The 25733-nt window shown below is 37.1% G+C and overlaps 1 protein-coding gene across 1 annotated transcript in view; it reads right to left on the reverse strand.

The window, feature by feature from the left end:
• The window catches only part of LOC131159887 (alpha N-terminal protein methyltransferase 1), a 98665-nt gene that overhangs the window by 36155 nt on the left and 36777 nt on the right, over positions 1–25733 (reverse strand). Inside the window, exon 5 of the mRNA XM_058115099.1 lies at positions 18493–18594. Coding sequence (XP_057971082.1) covers positions 18493–18594 — 102 coding nt within the window. The remainder of the gene's footprint in view (positions 1–18492; positions 18595–25733) is intronic.

The following is a 25733-nucleotide window of genomic DNA, read 5'->3' on the forward strand; positions in this document are numbered from 1 at the left end:
TTCAAGAATAATTATTAATACATCTAATTAATTAATTATATTTCACAATCATCCTTTTTACTTGTTAATATATCAAGATAGGCAGGAGACTTTTGGAACCCCGTTGGCTCAAAGGGCAGTGAAACAAACAAATCCTGGTAAATATGGCTATATAGCTAAACAATGGATGAATGACTCTATTTTCTCTCTTTATGTTCAAATTTGACTTTTGAAATATACGTTATACTAATATAAAACTCTTTTTAATTATTCATGCAATTGAATGGTGGATTCATTATGGCTTGTGTGCTCCTGAGCTCGAAAGAATAGCAATCAGAGTTCTTAGCCAGACCACATCAGCTTCGAACTGTGAGCGTAATTGGAGCACCTTTAGCCTCATCCATACGAAAACAAGAAATAGATTAAAGCACATGAGACTACAAAAACTTGTTTTCGTACATTACAACATGAGGTTAAAGTTAAAACGTACAATGAGAAGAAGCCAACGAGAAATTGAAGAGGGTTTCAATCCTATCAATTTGGACTACATTTTCGAAAAAGATAATCCTTTAAGTCAATGGTTAGATGAGAGAGAGACACCACTGCTTGATGATCAAGACAATTCAAATTGGTTAAATGAAGAAGTTGGTGGTACTACAGAAGGAGGTGATCAACCACCAATAAACACACATAATGATTCAAGTTCAAGCCCTGAACGTACCCAAAGTGAGTACAATCTTGGTTTGAGCCCACCAAGTGATGATGATGGTAATAGTGGTGCTGGAGCTGGGGTTGGGGGGGTGGCAGTGGTGGTGGTGGAGGCGGCGGTGTAGAATATAATTATGGATATGACACAGGGACATCATTTGCAAGGGATAAACATCCTTCTGATTCTTATGGACTACATGACATACCTAAAAATTATGACTTGAGTATTCCTCCAGGGAGCCAATCTTCACAACCTAGGAGAAGGAGTGCTCGTGGTGACCCTAGTGATTCTACTGAAGATTCATATGGTGTGGTTCGTAGTTTTGGCGACTTTGGTTTAGATGGTTATCATCACAATCATATAGATCTCATCCAGCATATCCACCTTATGCATCTCGTGACTCACATTTTTATCCTAGTGGATCAGGAATCTCAGGATCTAGTGAGTCTTCTTCTACACACTACCCAGAGCCAGCCCCTGCCCCAACTTATGGACATTATTCAGGAGGATTTTCACTACCAGTACATTTTCAAGAGCAACAACGAAATGACACAAACTTGGGTTTATTCAACTATGTACTTCCACAAGAATGGGGAGATAATTTCCCATCCCAATCTCAAGATACAGATGCAAATTATGAAGACCCTCCACGTCATTCTTTTTGGTGGTGACATGTGTTATGTTATAAATTTGTAATATTGTATTCATGTATTTTCAACTATTTATTGATATTTGATATTAATCGCTTTTTAAATTCATGTATGTGTAATGTGTATATTGAGTATTGAGTCTATTGATTCATTTTTAGTAATTTTTTTACTTTAATTAATTGATTCTAACATTTCTACATCTTTTTACTCATTAAAGTAATGTAAATTATAAAAAAAATATGTTTTTTTTTTTGTAAACAGCGCACTAAAATTAATATAAAAATCATAATGCCTATTAAAAAGCATTTGTAGGTTGAATGAAAGCCTTCAAAATTCATTAAAAATCATGTATTAATGGATTTCATGCTTATTTTTCGATTTTGGAAAAAAATTCACGACCGTTACGCCCGCTTCCCACACCCGCGTCTCCTGCGGCCCACGACACTCGCGACCGTTACGCGACATTACTCGCTACCGCGATTTCAAACCATGGTTGGAACAAATCAAAAATTAAGAAAAAATTTGCAAGAAAATACGCCTAACTAGTCCAAAGACCAAGAATAAACGTCCCTCCTTGAAGAAAGATTACTCCCACTCAATAAAAATAACAAAGATGACAATTCCACTGTCTCCTCCCTATCGTTCAGAGGTCTCCCAAAATGAAGATTCTAGGAAACTAAAGGACTACTCAATTCACGAACAAAAAACGAAATGGCTTTATTTGTTCAAAACTGAGATGAAATAGACAAGGGAAAGAAGTAGAAAATGGTGAATTTCCCAGCTAATGGTCTTTCTGAAAACGAATATGATATCCCCTGCCCACTTCAAGTTTAGTGTGAGGGATGAAAGAAGGATAAATACAAGAAATGGATCTCCACGGACTCCCTAAAGAACATCTCAAATTAGCATTGGTATCCTACCCGTTCTCATCCATCCCAAACTTAATACTTTATGCCAAAGGGATGATTCTTCTAGAGGGAAGCGCCATAGCCATTTAGCTAGAAGAGAAGTGTTCTTAGACACCAACTTGCCAAGACCCAAACCCCCCTCCTTTTTTGATCTACGAACCTCATTCCAACTCACTGAATGATCCCTATGACTCCACCCGTGGGACCGCAAAAACTCTCTCATGATCCTTTGGAGCTTGTTAGCAGTCCCCACCAGAATCATAAATATAGGCAGGAAATATAATGGGATGCTAGCAAGACAATCCTGAATCAAAGTAATTCTACCCCCAAGAGAAAAGAGGACGCCCTTTCAACCATCTAATCTCTTCATCATCCTTTCCACTACCGTGTTCCAAAAATCTGCAGCTCTAGGGTTAACCCCCAAAGGGACATCTAAGTATAAAAAGGACACTACAAAATACCACACCCCACTAGCCCCACTTTGTTAGCCTACTCCTAACACACTCAACTAGAACATTCATAGCCTTTAAACCACTTTTCCTCATATTTATTTTGAGCCTAGACACCCTCTTGAAAATATGAAGAATACCCAAAATACTCCCATAAGAGATACTATGATTATCTACAAAGAAAATGGTATCACTAGCGAACTGGAGATGCGATACCACCACCCCCTCTCTCCCCATTTCTAGACCTCTAACCAAACCCCTCTCCGCTACCCTATCCGCCATCCTACACAAAACATCTGCTACAAGAACAAACAAAATAGGGGATAAAGGGTCTTCTTGTCTAATACCCCTCGAAGTACCAAACCAAGATTTAGCCATACCATTCACAATTACCGAAAACCACACATTAGATAGACAACCCCTGAACCAACAATGCCAATGCACACCAAAACCCTCTCTCCTAAAAACTCTATCCAAAAAACTCCAACTCATTCTAACGTAGGCTTTCTCAAAATCTAGTTTAAAGACGAACCCCCCTTTCGTATTCTTATGAATATCCTCCACCACCTCATTGGCAACTAAAATAGCATCCACTATCTCCCTCCCCTCCAACGAACGAGCTTTGAGCGTTAGAGATGGCATCATCAAGCACCACACTCAACCTGCACACTAGAGACAAGATTAATAGGTCTAAAATCCTCCACTTCTATAAAATTAGATTTCTTTAGAACCAAGGCTATAAAGGAGGAATTAATACTCTTACTAAGGATTCCATTATAAAATGAATCACTTGAAACTTTCAATAGATCCTCCTCCTCCTTTACTATATCCCAACACTTTTGAAAGAAAGCAATGTTAAAACCATCCGGTCTTGGAGCCTTATCCCTATCCATCCCAAAAACCACCCCCCTAACGTCCTCCTCATAAAGGTCTCTCTAACCCACACATTTGATCAGCAGATATAGGGTTCTTAGAATCCCTCTGTCATCGGCTTATAGTGATCCTCCCTCAAATACAAATTTTGGAAGAGATTGGTCATAATAGAAGCAATATGACATTGATTATTAGATACTTTTTCATCCTCCACATCTAACTCCCTAATCGAATTCTTACTTCTTTTCCCATTAGCTAGTCTATGAAAGAAAAAAGAGTTGCAGTCACCATCCTCAACCGTTTTGAATTTGGTCTTTTGTCTCCAACTCATCATTTCTTGAATAATCATATCTTATAACTCATTTTCCAGGGAAACTCTCCTAATCTCCTCACTATTTGTAAGATTACAATCTTGCTCCTTCCTATTCAGAGAAGTAAACTCACTTAAGATGTTAGATTTTCTAATATGGATGTCACCAAATGCCTCCTTATTCCAAACTTTCAATTTCTCCTATAGGTGTTTCAACTTTCTCACGAAACGAAAGCCACCCCAACCCCTTTCCAATTCCTCTCCCCAAGAGTTCCAAGCCAAAGGCTTGAAGGCTGCATGATCCAGCCACATATTCTCAAATCTAAAAGGCGTAGGACCCCAAGACACCTTTCTAGATTTCAATAGGATTGGAAAATGGTCAGATGTAGTCCTAGGAAGAACACAATGAGAAAAGGTTTGGAAATTCTTTTTCCCACTTGCTAAAAAACAAAAACCTGTCAAGTTTGCCGCCCACCCCCATCCCCCCCCGCCGGAAAAAATGCACACAGACCAAGTTAACAAAGCATTCCCCAAGTAAACCACAGTCCCTGATAAGCAAATCAAAATTCTGCGAGCTAGCTGTTACTCTACCACCCCCTTCTTCTCGTTGGTGAATCTCACCGCATTAAAATCACCTCCCATAATCCACCTAGGGGAGCAGAAACCAAAAACATAATACAACTCCTCCAAAGAGAAAAAAACTCCTAAGAGTTGGTCTAGTAGGCCCATACACAATGGAAAGCCACCATTGACTCCTCCCTTTAACTTCAAATAACACAGAAAGGGAGAAAAAACTAGACAAAGTGTCCAGCTTGGAAATACTTTGAGAATCCTACATAACTAGGATGCCTTAGCTCCCGACTACTTTCCCCCCCATATACTCCTAACTACCCCCCCCTATCAACCTCTTTCAATTTAGTCTTTGGATAAGGACAATATCCGAAGAGTATGCATCCATGACTTCCTTTATCAAACTCCTCTCCCTAAACCCTCCTAGCTCTCTTATGTTCCAACCAACAAGCTTCATAATTTAACTCGCTCCCCCCCTTTGCCAACCCCTTTTCTGCCCTTGTAATTAATAGAAGTAACCAAATTTTTAAGCTATTGCTGAACTTTCTTTTTCCTTCTTGCATAAGTTCTAGGACTAAGGCCCACCTTCACTGGGTTTCTAGCATGATCTAAAAGTTCCAACCCTAGATCCCCGAGGAGTTTAAGCAGGTCTATATTGTCTCTCTCACCGCCTTCACAACTAAACCCACAACCCTTCCTATTAGAATCTTCTGTAAGGCATAAATTGTTCGAAGAAAAAATGGGTTAGGTAGGAATAGGTAGAATACCTTTTCTAATTCTAGATGGGCCAGGGTCTTCCATAAGAAGTTCGCCCTTTTAGCCCCCAAAAAAAAATCACAAAAAGGATTAGAATTATCTGTAGGAGAACAAATGAAACCAAGGCCAGTATTAGAAGGCACAAGCCCCCCAACATTTAAGACTTTCAAATGATCAAAGTTGTAATTAATGAGATTAATTTCTGTTTGAGCATTTTCAGGAGGTGGTTGAAGGCAATCTCTGTCCAACTGCTATGATATCGTTACTGACTTGACAACCTTAGCCAACTCTTTCCCCCTTGTTCTCTTTACTGTAACTTTCTGATTGACCTGAACAGATAAAAACTCTTCTCTATTTCCTGAGAGGTGGCCTTTTGCCTCATGATTACGCTTCCACACCTTTTCAGGCATTAAGTAATCTCTGATTTATTCAAAGCTTTCAACTGAGAAGAGCTCATACACACGTCCTCAAATTCCCAAATCTGTTCCAAAAGCAAATCATTATTATCCTCTAACCAGTATTCCAATTCAATATCGAAGTCCTGCAAAATGCACCTCTGTTTGGCCTCACAAAATTTTGCTTGAAGGATCTTGTTCTTTTTTACCGCTTCTTCCATATCTGAAGATTCTACATTATTTGCTACTACCCTCTCTCCATGAAGTGAGACGTCAACAAGAAGTTTTACATTTTTCTTGCGATGCTATCTGAGAATCCCCCTTGATTGGCGAAGGACTACAAATGTTCCATCTTGTTGCTCACTTTTGCCTTTGGCAAGTGAGAATCTTATTTACCTCCTGGAATCTTACTCGAACTAGATTTTTCTTTCTTCACCCACAATAGGCCCACTGATCCAGCCCACTTGGAATTTTTTAGGCTTTCCGGGAAAACAGGCTTCAAAACAAGACCTCCTGGCCCAAAGTGAGTGAAATAAAACTATTTGTCCACTTTCAAAATTTTCAATCTTCTAATTGAACCAATAGTTTTAGGTGGAGAGCTTTCAAAATTTGAAAAGGAACTGGGCTTCAATAATGCCCAATATACTTTCTCCCCTAATTTTTCTCTTTCCAAAAATAGTCTTACCTTTCTCAATTATCTGGCAGGATTCACCAGAGAAATTCCTTTTCTGATCATGCTCTGCTCCATGCTTTATGATCTCTGCATAACTAAGCTCGTTGGGTAATCCCGTAAGTGTCGTATCCATTCCATTTCTTTGCCCTATATCGGTAGAACCACACTGTCTGCACTCCATGCCCAGGAATTTTCAGTGGTTTCTTTTCAAGCAATCTATGTCTCCTTTCAACGATCTGCAAAAAACTCCACCAACCTGAGGCTTTCTTGCCCTCTGGGATTCTTAGTGAAAATAGTCCCCCTAAATACAGCAGTTTTTCAACTGTGATCATTCTTCCAAATTTGTTTGACGTAAATCTGACAATCAACAAACCTCCTGGAAATTTTATCTGCTTAATCCATGGGAATTTAGTATTCTGTCACCAGATCTCTGACATCTGTTCTTGGAACCAGTGGACCTCATTATTTAGCAAAACACAACGAGACTTCTTTCTTCCTGACTTCTCCAAAATTCGAAGGGCTCCCAATGTTGGAATCCATTTGAAAGAGAACAGTTTTCTGTCTATTAATATATATTTTATGAATATACTTCACATTATGTGCACTACATATATTTTATGTGTATTTAATATTAATTTATAACCAAATCCAGCTTAATCGAGTTGAACTTGAAGCCGAGTCGAGTTTGAGTTTAACAATTTTGAGATCAATCAAGTTCGAGTCAAGTTTCAATCTTAACATCTATGAGTTGAGTCAAGTTCGAGTATCTCAATGTGTTGACTCAGCTTGACTTGAGTAGGCCCCTATGTCCTTTAACGGCTGATACAGTTGTGAATGGGAGTACCTTCGAGATATTGCCTTGTAATGGTCTCAGAAGCCACTAATATCGTTATGTAACGACCATAATGGTGTTATGCACTAATTTTCAAAACTAATAATTAGATTTAAATCCTATCGTAAACCTGAATTTGGGAGTCGGATTAGAGTTAAATCCTCCCAATGGTCATGATCTCAAAACTTGGACTCAGATTTGAGTTAAATCCTCCTAGGGTCATGAGTCAGTTGGAGTTAGATTAGAAATAAATCCTCCTAAGGGCCATGAGCATGGAGTTGGGAGCCAAATTAGAATTAAATTCTCCCAAGGGTCATGGGCATAGAATTGGGAGTCGGATTAAATCCTTCCGAGGGCCATGATCTTGAAGATGGGAGTTAGAGTAAAATTAAATCCTTCCAAAGGTTACGAGTCCAGATTTGGGAGTTATATTAGAATTAAATCCTTCGAAGGACCATGAGCCCTGAGTTGGGAGTCATGTTAGAATTATACTCGTCCAAGGGTCAATAGCCTAGAGTTGTGAGTTGGATTAGAATTAGATCCAAGTCCTCCCCAGGGCCAGGAGTCCAGAGTTGGGAATCATGTTAGAGTTAAATTCTCCCATGTTCAATGAATCTAGAGTGGGGGGATGGGTGGGTTAGTATTTAAAGCTCCAAAGGCCTCATGTTGGAATGGGGAGCCTTGGTAAATGGAGCAACATTGAGAAAAAACGAACTAGAAATGGGGATGAAGAAACGTGATTTCATCAATACCTCATAGGTTAAAAATGTAAAAGAGCTAAGAAAAGATGTACTACACAAAAATTTGAGTGATAGGGAGCTACATCTATGGTAGCAACTTCCTCCTCATGGGTCTGCAGCTTCAAGAACTTGCACCTTAGTTGGAGCAATAAGGGATGCACTTCGTTGTCATTTGTTCACTTGATGGTGAGAGGGTCAAGCTCATTTGAGAATTTGAGGAAGATGCTTCCTGAGCATAGTGCTTTCATGACCAGCTTCTACAAACTTCAAAATCATTGGTACACTCAGTGTCATTGTAGTTGGTTAGTACATCTTGATAAGCCTAGGAGGTTTCTAACTTTGTCACCTATGCTTCTTTAGTGCCTGCCAAAGCCTCCTTTACCTTAACCTAGGCACCTTTTGCCTTTGGCCATTTCTCCTTTTCTGAGGAGACCATGGCCCGTGCCTCCTTTTCTCGAAGGTCTTGACTTTTGCGACTAGGGTATTCTTGGAAAGGTTGTGTAACTTGTCATTGTCAACTCTCAAGGCCCAAATGACACTGGTGAGGACATGCACTTCTTATCCATTGCATGTTGCTCCAGAGCTGTATTGAGGATTGTGCCAGCTTAAAGGAAGTATATTGAAAATAAAGAGGGTTACTCAAACAAAGAAATGTGAAGATATCAAAGAAGAAAAGAGAGTAAAAAAACCAAGTTGAAGAGATAGCTGCACCAAAACCTTTGATAAGCACTCTTAGGAGCATTTGTTGAGGCCTCTTTTGTGGGATGGTAGCTAAGTTGTTGGAGGTAGTGATGAACCCCTTTGGAACAATGAAAACGAAGACAAGAGCTCCAACCTCCTTCCACTAGAGCCACACTAGAGGGAGGCAAAGGGTTTAATACTCGAGATCTCTTGCCGGTGTGTGTTGCAGCACCATAAAATGGACTAGGTTGGGTTTGACCCTTCGGAGCAGGTCCCTTAGGGCTTTCCTATAGATTTCTCAGTACCATCTCCTCTTCAATGTATCCTTCCTCCTCAAGGACGGAGAGGCGCGAATGATAGGTTAGGGGATGAACTCTTGGAAGACAAAGAAGCAGAGTGTTTTAAAATTAACACGAGGCAAGTGAGTCTGAGCAGCTAAAATGAATGAAGCACAAAAGCAAACAAGGGGCAAGAGAATAATAGAGTCACCTTCTTTGTCACCTTTGTTTGACCATCGTTCGTATTGCTTTCCATGCATAATGCTCCCTTTGCTTCTTTTTATTCTCTATAGGGTGATTATATTTTGAGATTTCTATTTCTTTTGAAATCTTATTGAGAGAGAGGTAGATAAAATGCTAGTTTAGTGGTAGTTTTTTATTTTTGTGCCCCTCATTTTTTGCATGATATGCATACTCGTGTGGTTAGTTTAGATTTGGTACATTCTCATCTAAAATTTTTTGATGCATTTGTTGAAGTTATGACTTCTTCTTTCCCTTTCAAGAATGTAACTTGGGAGGCTATGTTCCTCTAAGATTAAGGCTTTCACCTGCATGCTGTCTAATAGAATTAAGTAATTAAGGCTAATGGCTTATTGCATGTGAGGATACCTAATAAATCAATCAGTCCAGATATTTGTGGGATTTGCTTGTTTCTAATATGATACATTAGCCCTTATTCCTTCATTGCCAGTTGACTAGTCTGCAGCTTTGGTGCAGGCTCTTGTATTTTGCTGGCAAGATGGGGATGAATTCTTGGGCAATAGATGTTTTTTTGTTGCTGATGTTTTAGGGGTTTTGTAAAACTGGAAGGGAAAAGTACTGTGCACTGAGAGTCTGAGACGTTTCTCTTTTTTGCTGGCAAGATGGGGATGACTTCTTGGGCAATAGATGCTTTTTTGTTGCTGATGTTTTAGGGGTTTGGTAAAACTGGAGAGGAAAAGTACTGTACACTGAGAGTCTGAGACGTTTCTCTTTTTCTTTTCTTTTCTTTTGTTGTTTTCTTTAAGTTGTTGGAAGATGCCATGCCCCCATGTTGTATTTCTTTCCTTATTTCTTCCTACTGAAATTTCAAAATAATGATGTGCATTGTTCTCACTATGCTATTATTTGAACATCATCAATTGGAGAAGAATGCTAGAATCTTCATTGATCATGCCACGACTTCCTATTAGGTATGGGATAGAGTGGTTGTTCTTACTTCCCTTTGCGCTTTACCGGTTGGGATGTCTTAGGGTGTATCTTTGGCAGATTTGCAGAGTGATTGTGGGGCAGCTGTTTTTTTCTTTTTTAATGTTTATTTATTTATTTATTTTATTTGTTGGAGAGCATCTTGTTCTCTAGCTTTTATACCTTCTCATTCTTTCTTAATTAATTTCCTTTAACATCGGGGAAAATAAGATCCTTGTTAAAGGATAACCTAGAAGTTGTTGACCATACAACGACAAAAACAACAGCAGCAGGAAGCCTTGAGTCCCACTAGGTGGGGTTGGCTACATGAATCCTTTTCTGCCTATTCACCTGATCAAGAGCATTTCCCTCTATTAGATTAAGGGCTATTTGATCTTTCCTCACTACTTCATTCCAAGCTATTTTAGACCTATCCCTACCCTGTTTTATGTCAGAAATAATGACTAGTTCACCCCTCCTCATAGGTGCTCTACAACTACAACAAAAAACCAAGCCTCGAGTTCCACTAGGTTGGGTCAACTGCATGAATCCTTTTCCTCCAATTTATGTGATCATGAACAATTTTTTTCGAAAAATTCAAGGCTTAAATCCTTACTCACTATCTCATTCAAAGTTATTTTAGGTCTACCCCTACTCCTTCAATTGCCCCTTACGGTAACTAACTCACTTTTCCTTATTGATGCACTATGTGACCTACATTGCAAGTGCCCAAACCATCTAAGTTGTCCCTCGCCTATCTTGTCTTCTACAGGAGCTATGTGTAACATACCACGAATATGTTTATTTCGCAATTTATCTTTTAACATTATACCGCTAATTCATCTTAGTATTCTCATTTAGGAAACTTTTACTTTTTAAATATGCTGTTTCTTAGTTGTCTAACATTCTATTCATATAGCATAGTTGGTCTTACAACCATGGTTCGAAATCGCGGTCGCGGGTAAAGTTGCGTAACGGTCGCAAGTGTCGCGGGCCGCGGGAGCGCGGGTGTTACGTAACGCGAAGCGGGCGTAACGGTCGTGAATTTTTTTCACGCATGCACAACCATGCCAAAATCGAAAAATAAGCATGAAATCCATTAATACATGATTTTTAATGAATTTTGAAGGCTTTCATTCAACCTACAAATTCTTTTTAATAGGCATTATGATTTTTATATTAATTTTAGTGCGCGGTTTACAAAAAAAAAAAAATTTTTTTTTTATTTTCATTACTTTAATGAGTAAAAATATGTAGAAATGTAAGAATCAATTAATTAAAGTAAAAAAATTACTAAAAATGAATCAATGGACTCAATACTCAATATACACATTACACATACATGAATTTAAAAAGTGAGTAATATCAAATATTAATAAATAGTTGAAAATACATGAATACAATATTACAAAATTATAACATAACACATGTCACCAACAAAAAGAATGACGTGGAGGGTCTTCATAATTTGCATCTGTATCTTGAGATTGGGATGGGAAAATATCTCCCCATCCTTGTGGAAATACATAGTTGAATAAATCCAAGTTTGTGTCATTTCGTTATTGCTCTTGAAAATGTACTGGTGGTGAAAATCCTCCCGAATAATGTCCATAAGTTGGGGCAGGGGCTGGCTCTGGGTAGTGTGTAGAAGAAGACTCACTAGATCCTGAGATTCCTGATCCACTAGGATAAAAATGTGAGTCACGAGATGCATAAGGTGGATATGCTGGATGAGATCTATATGATTGTGATGATAACCATCTAAACCAAAGTCGCCAAAACTACGAACCACACCATATGAATCTTCGGTAGAATCACTAGGGTCACCACGAGCACTCCTTCTCCTAGGTTGTGAAGATTGGCTCCCTGGAGGAATACTCAAGTCATAATTTTTAGGTATGTCATGTAGTCCATAAGGATCAGAAGGATGTTTATCCCTTGCAAATGATGTCCCTGTGTCATATCCATAATTATATTCTACACCGCCGCCTCCACCACCCCCACTGCCACCCCCCCCAACCCCAGCTCCAGCACCACTATTACCATCATCATCACTTGGTGGGCTCAAACCAAGCTTGCCATCACTTTGTGTACGTTAAAGCTTTAACTTGAATCATTATGCGCGTTTATTGGTGGTTGATTACCTCCTTCTGTAGTACCACCAACTTCTTCATTTAACCAATTTGAATTGTCTTGACCATCAAGCAGTGGTGTCTCTCTCTCCTCTAACCATTGACTTAAAGGATCATCTTCTTTGAAAATGTAGTCCAAATTGATAGGATTGAAACCCTCTTCAATTTCTCGTTGGCTTCTTCTCATTATACGTCTTAACTTTAACATCATGTTGTAATATACGAAAACAAGTTTTTGTAGTCTCATGTGCTTTAATCTATTTCTTGTTTTCGTATGAATGAGGCTAAAGGTACTCCAATTACGCTCACAGTTCGAAGCTGATGTGGTCTGGCTAAGAACTCTGATTGCTATTCTTTGGAGTTCAGGAGCACACAAGCCATAATGAATCCACCATTCAGTTGCATGAATAATTAAAAAGAGTTTTATGTTAGTATAACGTATATTTCAAAAGTCAAATTTGAACATAAAGAGAGAAAATAGAGTCATTCATCCATTGTTTAGCTATATAGCCATATTTACCAGGATTTGTTTGTTTCACTGCCCTTTGAGCCAACGAGGTTCCAAAAGTCTCCTGCCTATCTTGATATATTAACAAGTAAAAAGGATGATTGTGAAATATAATTAATTAATTAGATGTATTAATAATTATTCTTGAAAGTATTACAGAATACTATAACAATTCATTATTCAATTTAATGGAACCAATACTTACTTGATTAATAGCCCGAATTTGAGTATCTATATCGGGTACCAACTTGGTTATCACTTTTTTAACCCCATCCATGACTTCTCTAACAACTTCAGGAAAGGGTGGGGCACCATAAATACCCTACAATTAAATTTAGAAACATATTAATCAATAGTTTTGTAATGCAACTATGCATAATTTAAAAGTTAAAATAATAAGAAATTGTATTTGATTTATACTTACCAGCAGCGTGCAAATCTTGGTGCAACTGAAAACTCCACCGGTTGTCAATAATTTTCCAATAGTCTTTGTAAAACCGGCAATCTTTTTGAATGGCCAACTTCGCCCTATCAATTGCCTCGTATATGAAGCCCATGGTTGGTTTTTCATCACCATCAACCAATTTAAGAACTTTCACCAAGGGTTCTTACACTTTAATTATATCAGAGGTATTTTGCCAAAACTCTTTGCCTAAGATAATTTTCTTTGAATCATATGCTGGGCCTGATTTTGCCATCCCAAACCTTGAGTTTTTCCAAGCATCATATGTAAACATTTCCCTTAATGCTTGTTTATGCCTGACAGTAGTCTCCAAAGCAATGAAATTTGTCGCAAATCGAGTGATGGCAGGGCGAAGTAACTCTCTATTATTTGTGAATTTCTTCATGAAATTCACTATCCATGTGTGGTTGTAAATAAATGAGTTTATTATTCTTACATCATCTAAGACCTTCACGTTACTTTTCTTACCAATAACTTCAAGAATAAGGTCTATGCAATGAGCTGCACATGCTATCCAATAGAGATTGGGCCTCTTCTGCATTAATAATTTTCCTCCTGCCTTCATTGCAACTGTATTATCAGTCACTACTTGGACAACATTTTTCTCTCCAATTTCTTCAACCACCTCGTCCATTAATTTGAAATGAAATTATTAATTCAATAATTACTACTATTTAATTAAAAACATGCAAGTCCATAATATTATTTGCATATACAATTAAAATTAGAAAATTATCTGAAATAATATTCAGCTGTTCTGCCTGGCACATCAGAGGCATCAACTGATTTATGAAACACGGTGCCTCTATCGCAATAAACTAAACAGTTTATAATGTGTTTTCTAGTTGGTCTTGACCAACCATCACACATAAGTGTTACACCTCTCTCCTTCCAAATTCCAGCAAAAGAAGCTATATAATTTTTCATTTCTTGATACTCTTGCTCCAAATAAATTTCAGATATCTCATAGGGTTATGGACCCTTCACCCCCTTTCCAACCTCTACAGCAATATTAAGCATAGGCTGCATAAATGGAGAGTCAGCTACATTCGCTGGAATCCGATTATAAATTAGGAATTTTCCAACTGTTTTTCCTAATTTACGTCTTAAACCTTTCAGTAACTTAATGTTGATTTTTGGTTGTTTCGCACTCTTGCTTCTTTCTAAAATAGGACCCATTGCCTTTAGTCTAGCTTCAGGGGCATCAGGATTGATCCATTGTCGTTAACTACCTCCAGCTTCTCGACCACTATAAGATCGAGCTCCTCCTCTATTGAAACCACTAGTAGCACCACTGCCAGAGCCACCTCCCTCTTCATAAATATTGCCTCTTCCAATTGTTCTTTCTCGAAATCTTTGTCTCTCTTCCCATTGTTGTTGTGATTATATGCTTTCTTGTCGAACAAATCTCACACTTTCTTCTTCCAAGTCTTCTTCATCGCTCAAATTCTCAAAATCTCTCTAATTTGCGCTTCTGCTTCTTCTTGCCTTTTTTGTTTATCTCTTTTCTTCTCAGCATACTGTTGTAAATGTTTCATCATTTGTTCTCTTTCTTGTGTGGTCACATTTGAACATCCAACTACTTGACCTTTTTTATGTGCCAAGTGTTGTTTCAAGCGTGTACTGTCCCCTTTGATTATCTTCCCACACAACTTACACATAATAACATGTCTATTACCATCCACCGCAGTATCAAAATGCCATCCAATATCCTCACTAGGTAAGTTCTCATTTCCTCTATCACGTGACATATTGATAAACTTAATTTGATGATCTCTACACAAAACATAGAGAAAATACAAAGTTACAACCTTGCAATGACAGGAATAATATAATTAGTAATTTATTAAATATTAAATAATAAGTACTAAATAGTCCTAATTTTAAATACTTATTACGTAACAATATAATATAATATTTGATTAAAAATAATAAATAATGTTTATTATTTTTATATTTAAATAAACAAAATTATAAAATATTAGATATTTTATTACAAAAAAAATATATTCCTTTATCTTTAAAAAGATATTTTCATTATTTTTTATAACTTGATTTTATTTTCATTTATAAGTGTAAGAAATTAACATTGTAATTTTAAAGGTAAAAAAGACTTTTGCTCTACTTTCATATACATCATAGCATCACTAATAGAGATCCATACATTACAAATTGACAATTTAACTTTTTAAGCATTTTCTCAGTATATGGATTAAAATAAAATTTTTCTACAAATTCCAGTAGTAATTAGTAAAAATCAGAATTATTAATGTATTAACTATTAGGTTAAATTTTTTTTTTATTAAGTTATCAATTTTTACTTTATTTGATAACTAAAAACAAAAAATAAATGCATTTATTTTACCTAATTTTAAATTTAAGGTCAAAATGATGTTTTAAAACTTAAAAAATATTAATAAACTGGAAATATGTCGTGGAATTAGATTTTCATAATTACCTTTCAAAAAATATAAGACAATTAAAATATTTATAAATTAAGAAAATTTTATTTTACATAATTATTAATGATTTTTAATTTTTTACTCTATTAAATTACCCTTTTTTTAAATTCAATTTAACAAACATAATTTACAACAAAATATAATTTAAAAAAAAAAAAAACATAATGATAAGATTAGTAGCTAGTGCTGTGGGTGTTGAGTGTTGAGTGTCTCATACGCTGGGGAGTCGAGTGAGACAAAGGGAGGGGAGGGGACTCGGAGGAGCCTCGAAGGAGCGAAGGTTGCGAAGCACAAACGGCAACGATGACTCCAAGCTCCGAAACTGAAATCGATAGGCTGGCTGGTGGTGACTGCGACGACTGGCGAAGGAAGGTGCCGACGGGCTATCGGCGACTCGCAGAGGCGGCGGAGCTGCTGCAAACCTGTCGCCGATGACTGGCCAAGCTGCTGCAACTGCAAGTTTGCAATTCCCGAGTCCTGGAAGGCTGCAAAGTGCGAAGATGAGTAGATCTGCTCGGTGTGCTCACTTTCAGGCTTCGAAGAAGTGAAGCCTTCTTATTGCTTCAGCCAACAAATTTTCAAGGTCAGTTTTTTACTTTCCATTTTACTCTTTGAATGGCAGATAGGTGTGGGGACTGGGGAGAGGGGGAAAGCAGCACTGCTGCCTGCAGCAAAAAGCCTTCAGGGAATCTGCAAGCTGTCGGCCATGTAACGGTCCGTAACGGACCGTTACGACGTGTAACGTTGGGGTATCGGCCGTTACGTGCCGTTACGTCTCCTCAACGGCCGTTACGGTTGTGAATTTTTTCCGAACCACATTATCGGCCCGTATCGGTTTCGGAGCCTCCGATTTCCATTACGTATCAGCCGTTACGCTACGTAACAGCCGTTATTTAAAACCATGGTTCCAACTATTCTGTCTCACTATTCTATTTGGAAGGCTAAGGTTCCCCCTAAAAATAAGGCTATCACTTGGTTGGTTGTGCTTAGTAAGATAAATACCAATAATTTGTTGCAAATTTGGAGACCCATGAAGATCTCTCTCCCGATGTATGTGTGCTTTGTTACACGAACTTCTCACCTTCTTTTGCAATGTGAATTTGCATAGAATATTTGGAATATGCTTTTTGGCATTATGGAAGAAAGTTGGGTTTGTCCTTTCTCGGTGGAAGAATTTTTAGAAATATCCTTCACAAGTTTTGATAGAAGAAAGGACAGGGCAACTTTATGGAAGTGTGGCTTTTTCTCAGTATTATGGGGTTTATGGATGGAATGTAATACTCGAATATTTTATGGGGAAAGTTAAATCAGAGTTGGTTTAGGTAAAAAAAAATAAAGTATTTGGCCTCTTTGTGGTGTGTTATAGATTTTTTAAAGAGGCAAGCTTTCAAGAGCTGCAAAGAGATTGGAGGAACATGTTGACTAGATGATTTTTTTTCTTGGGCATTTTTTTATGTTTTTTGTTTAGTCTTGGAGTGTCTCAGGAGATTTCTCGTTCTCCCTCTTGTAAATTCTCTTTCTATTAATGATATCTTCTTTGACTATCAAAAAAATAATAATAACAATAAAATTAAAAGCTCAATTAAGCTTGATTAGGCTCATGAGTAGTATTACAAAGCTCAAACTTGACCTATTAACATAGTCAAGTAGCTCTAACTCACTCGAGTCAAGTTGAGTCAAGTTGAGTTAGAGAGCAAGTTGATTCCAAGTAATGAGCAAGTAGGCTTGACTCACTTACACCCCTAAAAGGACCGTCAAAATCCATCTCATGACTCACATTTGTTCTTTCATTGCTCCTTTTCATGGAGAGTGTGGAATAATTTATTTGCACTATTTCAGAGAAAATTGCGTGTATCTAGAGTTTGAAGGATTTATTGGCTCTCTTTTTCAAGTTTTGGGAGGCGCAGAGATCATAGGGCATTGCAGTGGTGAAGTCTTTTTGTTGTGTTATGGGGGGTTTTGGTTGGAGTGGAATGCACGTATATTCACAGTAAAGAAAATGGCTTCATCTATGCTTTAGGATGGGAGTCAGATCTTGGCCTTGTTGTGTGCTTCTGCAGCTGGTTGTATAAAAGGATAGCCTTTTTCAGATTTACAAAATGACTGAAGGGCAGTGCTGTTTTGATAATGTTCGTTTTTTGTTCTTTTATATTCTAAGGAGGACTTCTTGTGCTCCTTTTGTTCTTTCTCTACTCTAAATAAAACTCTTCTTTTACTATTAAAAAAATGATAATCAAATGTAGCCTTGGTTTAATTGTGGGGCACTTCACATTAAAGTTTAAGATTCAATCTTTCAAACTATGAAACACATTATTTCCTAAAGTCAGAGACTCGGATGACTCAGCCAAGCCATTGGGCCAAATCAATTCATATCTGGTCTCTTCATTCAGCTAGCCCACGTGTCAGTTCTAGTCTGAGCCCATTGGACTGGCCAGGCCAATTCAAGTTTTAAATCCATGAATGGAAATAGATACCACTAGATGCATTCAAAAGAAAAGGCTGCCTCAATTGAGATGAAGAGTGCTATAAGAGGGAAGAATAAGAACATGAGTTCATGTAGTGAAAAAAGACTAAATAAAATTTAACTTAGATAAAAAGTGTTAAAGAGGAGCAATAGCAGAATAAGGAAGTGGATGATGAGTTGTTTTGGTAGCCATGGTCCATGAAAAGAGTAAAAAAAAAGAGTGGAAAATATTGAAGCACTCGCGAGTTAGCAATGCATTGAACTCAAAGTGCATACATTTTTTAATAGGAAAAGAATATTTTTTCAAAAGAGATAAGAAAACAATAAGTAGATGCATCAATACCCCCAAGTTAAGATCCCCATATATCCATTACTTGCTTTTTTCACTTACCCACTGACACTGCACTATCCCCATTAGAAGTTCAGGGTACAAAATTAAAGCAGGTCTAGCAATGCAAAAAATCTTCCGATTCAATGGTAAAGTTCATTTTACCTTTGCTCTCTTGAAGAATGACACAAAGTCATCATCTGCAAGCTGCCCAATGCACCATTGAATCCATATGACATCATACCTTCCTGTCTCTGGAGTGAATTCCTACAACAAAAGCCAAAAAAGTTCATTCATGCTGCCACAAAATTGCCACAGTCAAGGCAATAGTACAAGAAAAACAGCAAAAAGTTAGCCTAGCTGGCTATCTTATCACCCAATCAATACTCTTAATTCATGCAGAGAGTTAATCCCTATAAATTAGAATAGTTTCAACAACAGGCATACTAATTACATTTTATCCACAAGCATGTAACCATTATAGCTAAATCAAAGGATCAAAGCAGGCTTCTTTTTTCTCCTGTCTCATTTGCTTTGTATACGACTGGTCTCACTTTTTTAGCAGCCAATTCAAAAATTGTTTCAGCATCTTGAACAGAAAAAAACTAATTCGAAACATTTTTATTGTACAAGCATAAAATAGATGACAAAAGATCAACAGAATACAACATAGTTTGGCCATCTACATTGCTATATCCCGTATACCAAAAGCTACCCTTCAGCCACCGTCTCTCACAAAAGTAAAGGTAAAGGGTACGGTTTTGCTCTAAACGCATGTTAGCACAGTAACATGCACCTGGCAGCTGTCTCAGGAGCGGCTGCTGCCTTCCCTAACCTCAGTCCTCTTCTGAACCCTAGCTTCTGCCCCTGCTAACTCCCAGCTCCTTTTTCAACTATCCATGGGCCTATTTGGAGCTTCTCTCCATGTTGCAGAGGAATCAACTGGCACAACAACATAATTATGTTCTTCCGCCTGCTTCATGCCCATCACCCAATCTCAAGGACAAAGGCAAAGACAAACTCAACCTGTATAAACTCTTCCACCATCCCAGCCACAATGCTGCTGAGCTGGAATACTTCAAACCCCATAAAACTCACAGGAGAACTTCCAGAAGCCTGGACATGTTCCCTGGTGGACTAATTTCTTAGAAGATCACCAACAGTGTCCTTTGTCAAAATTCTCATTAAGAAATATTGGGACAATAAAAAAAAAAGAAACTTGCCCTGAAATCTTCACACTCTGTGATAGTTCATTTAACTTCAAACTCAAAAATGTTGCAGACATTGAATGGACCCTTAAGAGTGGCCATGGTCATCAATAAAACAACAATGTTCTTAACCTACTAGGACCAAAGCATCATAGTTGTTAGAATCTTAAAATTCACAATTCAATCCATACAATTCTTCACACTCTGTGATGGTTCATTTAACTTCAAACTCAGAAATGTTCCAGACATTGAATGGGGCCATGGTCATCGATAAAACAACACCATACTTAACCTACTAAGGACCCAAGCATCATGGTTGTTAGAATCTTACAATTCACGATTCAGTTCCTACTATTCACATCATTTCCACACCAAATCAATTTGAATCTTACTAATGAATTGCAAAACAACTGAAATTACTGAATCATCGCTGAATTTATCGATTCCCCTTGTGAATCTAATGAATCGATCTGAATCTACTGATTCACACAACTCTGGACATATCATATCATGAGAGGCCCAACTACTTTAAAACCCCAAAAATTTCTCTTTTTTTTATTGCAATTATTTTATAGGTGTACCTTCCATTCTTTGTTTACATCAGTTTTGTGCTAAAAAAGAGGAGAAAACAGAACTTTAGGTGTCATCTAACCTTCATAAAACCATTCTTCACTCTTGGAGGAGTTTAGCCTTCAGCCATTGAGAAAGGGCAGAACACACATCAACTAAGGTGGTACTCATGTTTCATTATGTTTTTAAGATTCAAAAGTTGGTTTGTTTACTAGTTTGTTCAATTATTATCATTTTTTAGGATAAAATTTTTTTTTCTATTTGTGAAAGAATATGCATGAAATATTTTTTAAAATTGCTGGTAAAAACCAAAAATAAAATTTCTTATTATTTTTTCTTGTTTCCTTCCCTTAACCAGCATAAAGTTCATTTTTTTAATTAATATTTCTTGACTCATTCTCATTTGTTTAGGGAAAGCACACACATGAAATATGATTTTTATTATTGTCAAAATTTTAATGTATTTTACTATTTTTCTTGTTCATATCAATATATGCATGTTATTTAGAATTAATTTTGGAAATTTGTACCAAATCTTATGATTCAATTCAATTACAACTATGCCAAGCATTTAGATATCAAATGAGAAAGTGGAGAGAATACCAGTCTGAGTCAAGTTTTTTAACAGGCCTACCATCTAATGGTCTGTAACTGACCTCAGTTACGTTCCCAACTCGAATGGGAAACTCTCCACCTTGATTCCCTTACCAAACAGATGAACATTTCCCACGCAAGAATTTGCATTGACGAGGTCTTTAATGATGAACTTCCTGATTCTGTGGAACTTCAAACCCGGCACTAATGTGTTAAAAATTGATATACATTAAAACCCAAGAAATGTACTCTGGGTGTGGTCACTTGACCATATCACATAGAAATGCAAATCTCCCCAGAAATAGATTAGAAAAGATCAAGCCTCTTCTACTGATGCAGCTTGACCCTCTTATCCCAACTGATAGCCCCCTTTCTACACTTGAAGACCACCAAACTGGAAAAATGGACCAACAATCTCCCCTGCCCACTGCAGCAAATCCCACTCATGAGGAACCTCCTATTCTCCCATACCTTAAACCTATCAATCCTCTCCGAAGCTTCAAGGATTCTCGGAAAAACATTTAAGACCCATATTAGCATCCTAGCCATTCAACTAGAAGCCAAACTTACCTCACTCTGTGCCAAAGGGAGTTTACCTCTAAGGGACTGCAACAGCCATTGACCCAGAAAAGCAATGTTTTAAGATACATAATTTCCAACACCAAACTTTCTGTAATTCTTAGGAAAACTAAAATGGAGAATGAAAATTTTTTTCACAACTAAACGGGCCCTATTGTTCCTTGCACAAAGAACCCTCTCTTCTCTGTTGTCTAGTCTAAAATAGTTGAAGCAATGAGGAGGTGAAGCTTAGGGACAGCTCCACGCAAGAATTGGAAGATAAGATGGAGAGCTTGTGTGTCTGATGAGGGCTTATTGTTGGACCAGCTAATGAAGGAACATGGGCTAGAAGACTATTCTCAGTTTCACCCTCACAACCACAATAAAACATTCTTACATGCATAGTTGTTAGAATCTTACAATTCACAATTTGATTAATATGATTAATGATTTGTATCAATTCCACACCATATCGATTGCAAATCAGTATCAATTCGCCCTGTGAATCTAACAAATCGATATGAATCCATCGATTCACATGATTCTAGACCAATCATGTCGTGACACACTTGACTGGTTTAAAAACCTCAAAAATAGCATGTCTTTTTTTATATCTTTTATTTTTAATCAATTACCATTCATTCCTTGTCTAGTTTCAGTTCTGTGCTAAAAAAGAGAGGAGAAAATATAGCTTCAGGTCTTGCATTGCCTTCATAAAACCATTCTCCACTCTGGGAGAAAGGCGTTCTCCCATTGAGAAGAAGAGGCAGAACACTCATTGGCCAAGGTGGTTCTCACGTTTCATTATGCTGTTAAGATTCAAAAGTTGTTTTTTTTTTCAGTAGTTTGTTCAGTTATTATCAATGTTTTAAGCTAATTGTTTTTTTATTTTAATTAGAGAAACAATATGCATGAAATACAATTTTTTTTAAATTGTTAATAAACACCAAAAGTTGAATTTTTTTTTCTTGATTCCTTCGCTCAAACAAGATACAGTTCAGTTCTTTATTAATTTTTCTTGATTCTATCCCTAGCTTTTTATTGTTTAGGGAAAGCGTACACATGAAATATGATTTTTTTAATACCAAAATAAAAATAGATTTTACTATCATGCTTGTTTTCATATATCAATTTAAGCATGCCATTTGCAATCGATTTTGGAAATTTGTACCAAATCTTATGATTTGATTCGATTCTCGATTCTCGATTCCCAATGGACTTTTATTCATGATTAGAATCTCGATTTTGATGACTATGTGTACACATTTCTGGACTAAATGAACTGGAGTACTCCTAGGAGGTCTCCCAAAGACACACATGTTGGTGTTCACCATTTCAAGAATTATGACTAAGTAGAAAGTTTCATTAAGGAGGGGTGGTCTTTGGCAATCATTTCCGCTTGCAACTATTGTCCCAATGTTGTATAGATTGATTCAATAATTCATAAAGTGGCAGCTAGTACTGTGCAAGAGCCTGCGATGGAGGAACAAGGGTACTCAAATTCATAGAAAAGTACTCTTTTCGCTCCTAATTTGTCTAAATCTGTCCCCAGTGAACGAAACAAATGAAGGAGGAATCTCGCATTAATACCTTGGCAGGTGAGAGCATGGTTTTAAATAAAGGCGGCAACCGTTATGTAACGCCATTACGTAACGATTTTTTGGGTTAGCGATACCACTACACACCGCGAAATCGGTGAGAAGAAAAATCACGAAAGTAGTGGCCGTTACAGACCGCGACTATTACGTAAAGGCCGCAACGGCCATTACGTAACCACTACAGGACTCTTACACCAAAAAATTATTTTATTTTTAACTTTTTCTTCTCACTTTTTCTCTCTCTTTCATATATCATTCTCAATATACCTAGTGGCAAGAGGGGGAAAAGATTATAATGAGGATGACAATGATACAAAATTTACTATTTCTTTAAATACTCACAATAGATGCATTAATTAACAATTAGAAAATACTAACTTGTTAGGAAAATATTTTATTTTGATAATATTAGTAATGTGATATTTATGTTCTATATTTTTCAACTTCAACCTTCTTTCTTTTCTAGCTATTTTATATTTGTATAATTTGTATGTCTTATGTGTCTAATAGATTAATGGAGTGTACAATGTATTTTGTTTTATTAATTAATTTAGCACACATAAGAATTTATCATAGATAAGAACAATGAGAAGTATAAATATGCACACACATAATTTTTCTATCAATGGTAGTTTAAAACAAATGTAAACTTGTTGCCCTTACCAAATAACTTAGTTACACAAACTAAAGGATCCAAAATACACTAAAACTCTTTCTAAGAAGGGCTAAAAGCTTAAAACATGCAAGTACGCTAATATGCACAAGGTTGTGCGTGCTTCAAAAAAATTCATGGCCATTACACCCGCTTCCCGTTACGTAACATCCTCTACTCTCGCTTCCCATTACACCCGTTACCATTACGTTACGCTACCTGCTACCGCGATTTAAAACTATGGGTGAGAGAGACAAGCAATATCCACGCGAACTCCTAGAGGAAATGGGTATTAAGTTAGTGAGTCCTCAAGTGCTAAAGTTGAAGGACATTGTTACCCTAAGTCATATGAGGGGGTGAAAGAGGGATAAAAAGGAAAATTTAATAAGTTAACAACTTTCGTCAATTTTAAAGCATTTGCGTAGGGGTCTGCGGGCACTAAGGCAAGGGTAAGGAGCAGGGTGCTGATTAAGGAAGTTTTGAAAAGAAATTCTCTTGATATTGTTCAATTCCAAGAAGCAAAGGTTCATAGTGTGGACCAGCAGGGGGGGTGGACGGGGAGGATAGGTGTAAGGAGTGGGAAGCTCTCTCAACTCACTGATTTTTGGGATGATTTATTTGTGGTGTGTGATTTTTGTTTTCCTAGGTTGATTGTAAGGGTGATTTCAACATGGAGAGATTTCCTAGGGAGACAAGGGGGAGATAAAATTACTTTGAATGCAGAATTTCAATAGGTTTATTCAGGAGTATGGGTAAAGGAATCTTCAAATGGATAATGTTTTATCCTCTTTGTGTATGTGGAGAAAGAGCAGTTTCCAGATGTGGAGGGGGTTCTTTAGAGGAGAGGAGGGTTTTGTTGCACACAAGTAATTGATGCTCTAATAGTGAACAAAAGGAGAACCACGAAATTTTCAAGAAGCTCAAGCATGGGTTGTGGGAGGTGAAGGTGTTGTGACTGGACTAGTGGAAATCCAAAATGAAGGCTTGAGAGAGAGAGAGATAGAAAGATAGAGAGTCATGAGAATCAACAAGCACCATTAAAGGATCCATTGCAAGTTCCAGATGGGCCAATCACAAGGTCAAAAGCTAAGAAGATCAAGGAAGCAATGCAAGGATTGGCGCAATCCACTTAGGCCGAGTTTGCAAATTTATCAAGCAAGACCCCAACATTAAAGATGGGCTTGAAAGAAGAAGAACCGGCTTTAATCCATGTGATACAAGCTGAGGTAGGCAGCATAACCTAGTGGTTTAGTGTAGACTTTTTATTTCAATAAGTATAAGCATGTGGGCCGATTTTATGTTCATTAGTTATAGGCGTTTAGGGTTACATTTTTTGAATTTAAATTCAAATTTGAATTTAAATTTGAATTTGAATTTAAATGGAGGGGTTTATAAATAAACTTGTAGCTACATTCTACAGAAGTGGAACTCAATAAAGTTTTTCCATAGAGAATTTTCAGTTTTCCTCTACTTGTTCTTCAAAGAACTTATGAACTTATCAAATATTCTTCCTTGTGGCGTTCAAATTTTATACCTTCAGTTCGTGATTCAATTATAATCATTAGGTCGAGTTTTGTTATTTTATACCTTTGGTTCACGTTTCATTTATAAACGTTGGCTCGAGGTTTTCTATCAAAATATGAATTTTAGCTTTCTTGGGAAATATTCCAATATTGATTGTTGGGTCTCAAAGCGTGTCGATTGAGGTTTGCATCATTTGGTATCAAAGCTTAGGCTCTAAAATCAGGTTTACTATCCTTTTATCTTTTGTTTCTTGTTATCATCCTATCTTGTTCCATTTGTGTTCATTATTCCTTGCTCTTGTGACGTTCACCAAGTTATTAAAAAAAAAAACACCAGAAAATAAAAGAAAAAAAAAGGGAAGTGATACTGAAGCAGCAGATACTATCATTCACTGCACTTATCAAAGTTAATTTTTTTTTCTTGAATCGTGACTTTTGTAGTTTCAATTCTCTCAAAAAAAATCTGATTTTTGTCCTCTTCCTTTGATTTGTTGTTTCTATAATATTTTCTTGCCGTCGGTATTGGTTTAAATACTACAAGTTGAATTCCTTGATTAAGTTTAGTAGTTTAATAAAGAACCGAAAAGGGGAAACTACGAGTGGAAAAAGGCAAGAGGGTGTGAGGCTAAAATTGGGAAAAAGCCAATTTAAGAGTGAAACACGAGTGTGAGTGACATAATTTGAGTGCAAACACGTGAGGGAG

The sequence above is a fragment of the Malania oleifera genome, chromosome 7 (genome assembly GCF_029873635.1).
Source record: "Malania oleifera isolate guangnan ecotype guangnan chromosome 7, ASM2987363v1, whole genome shotgun sequence".
NCBI classification, from domain to species: Eukaryota; Viridiplantae; Streptophyta; class Magnoliopsida; order Santalales; family Ximeniaceae; genus Malania; species Malania oleifera.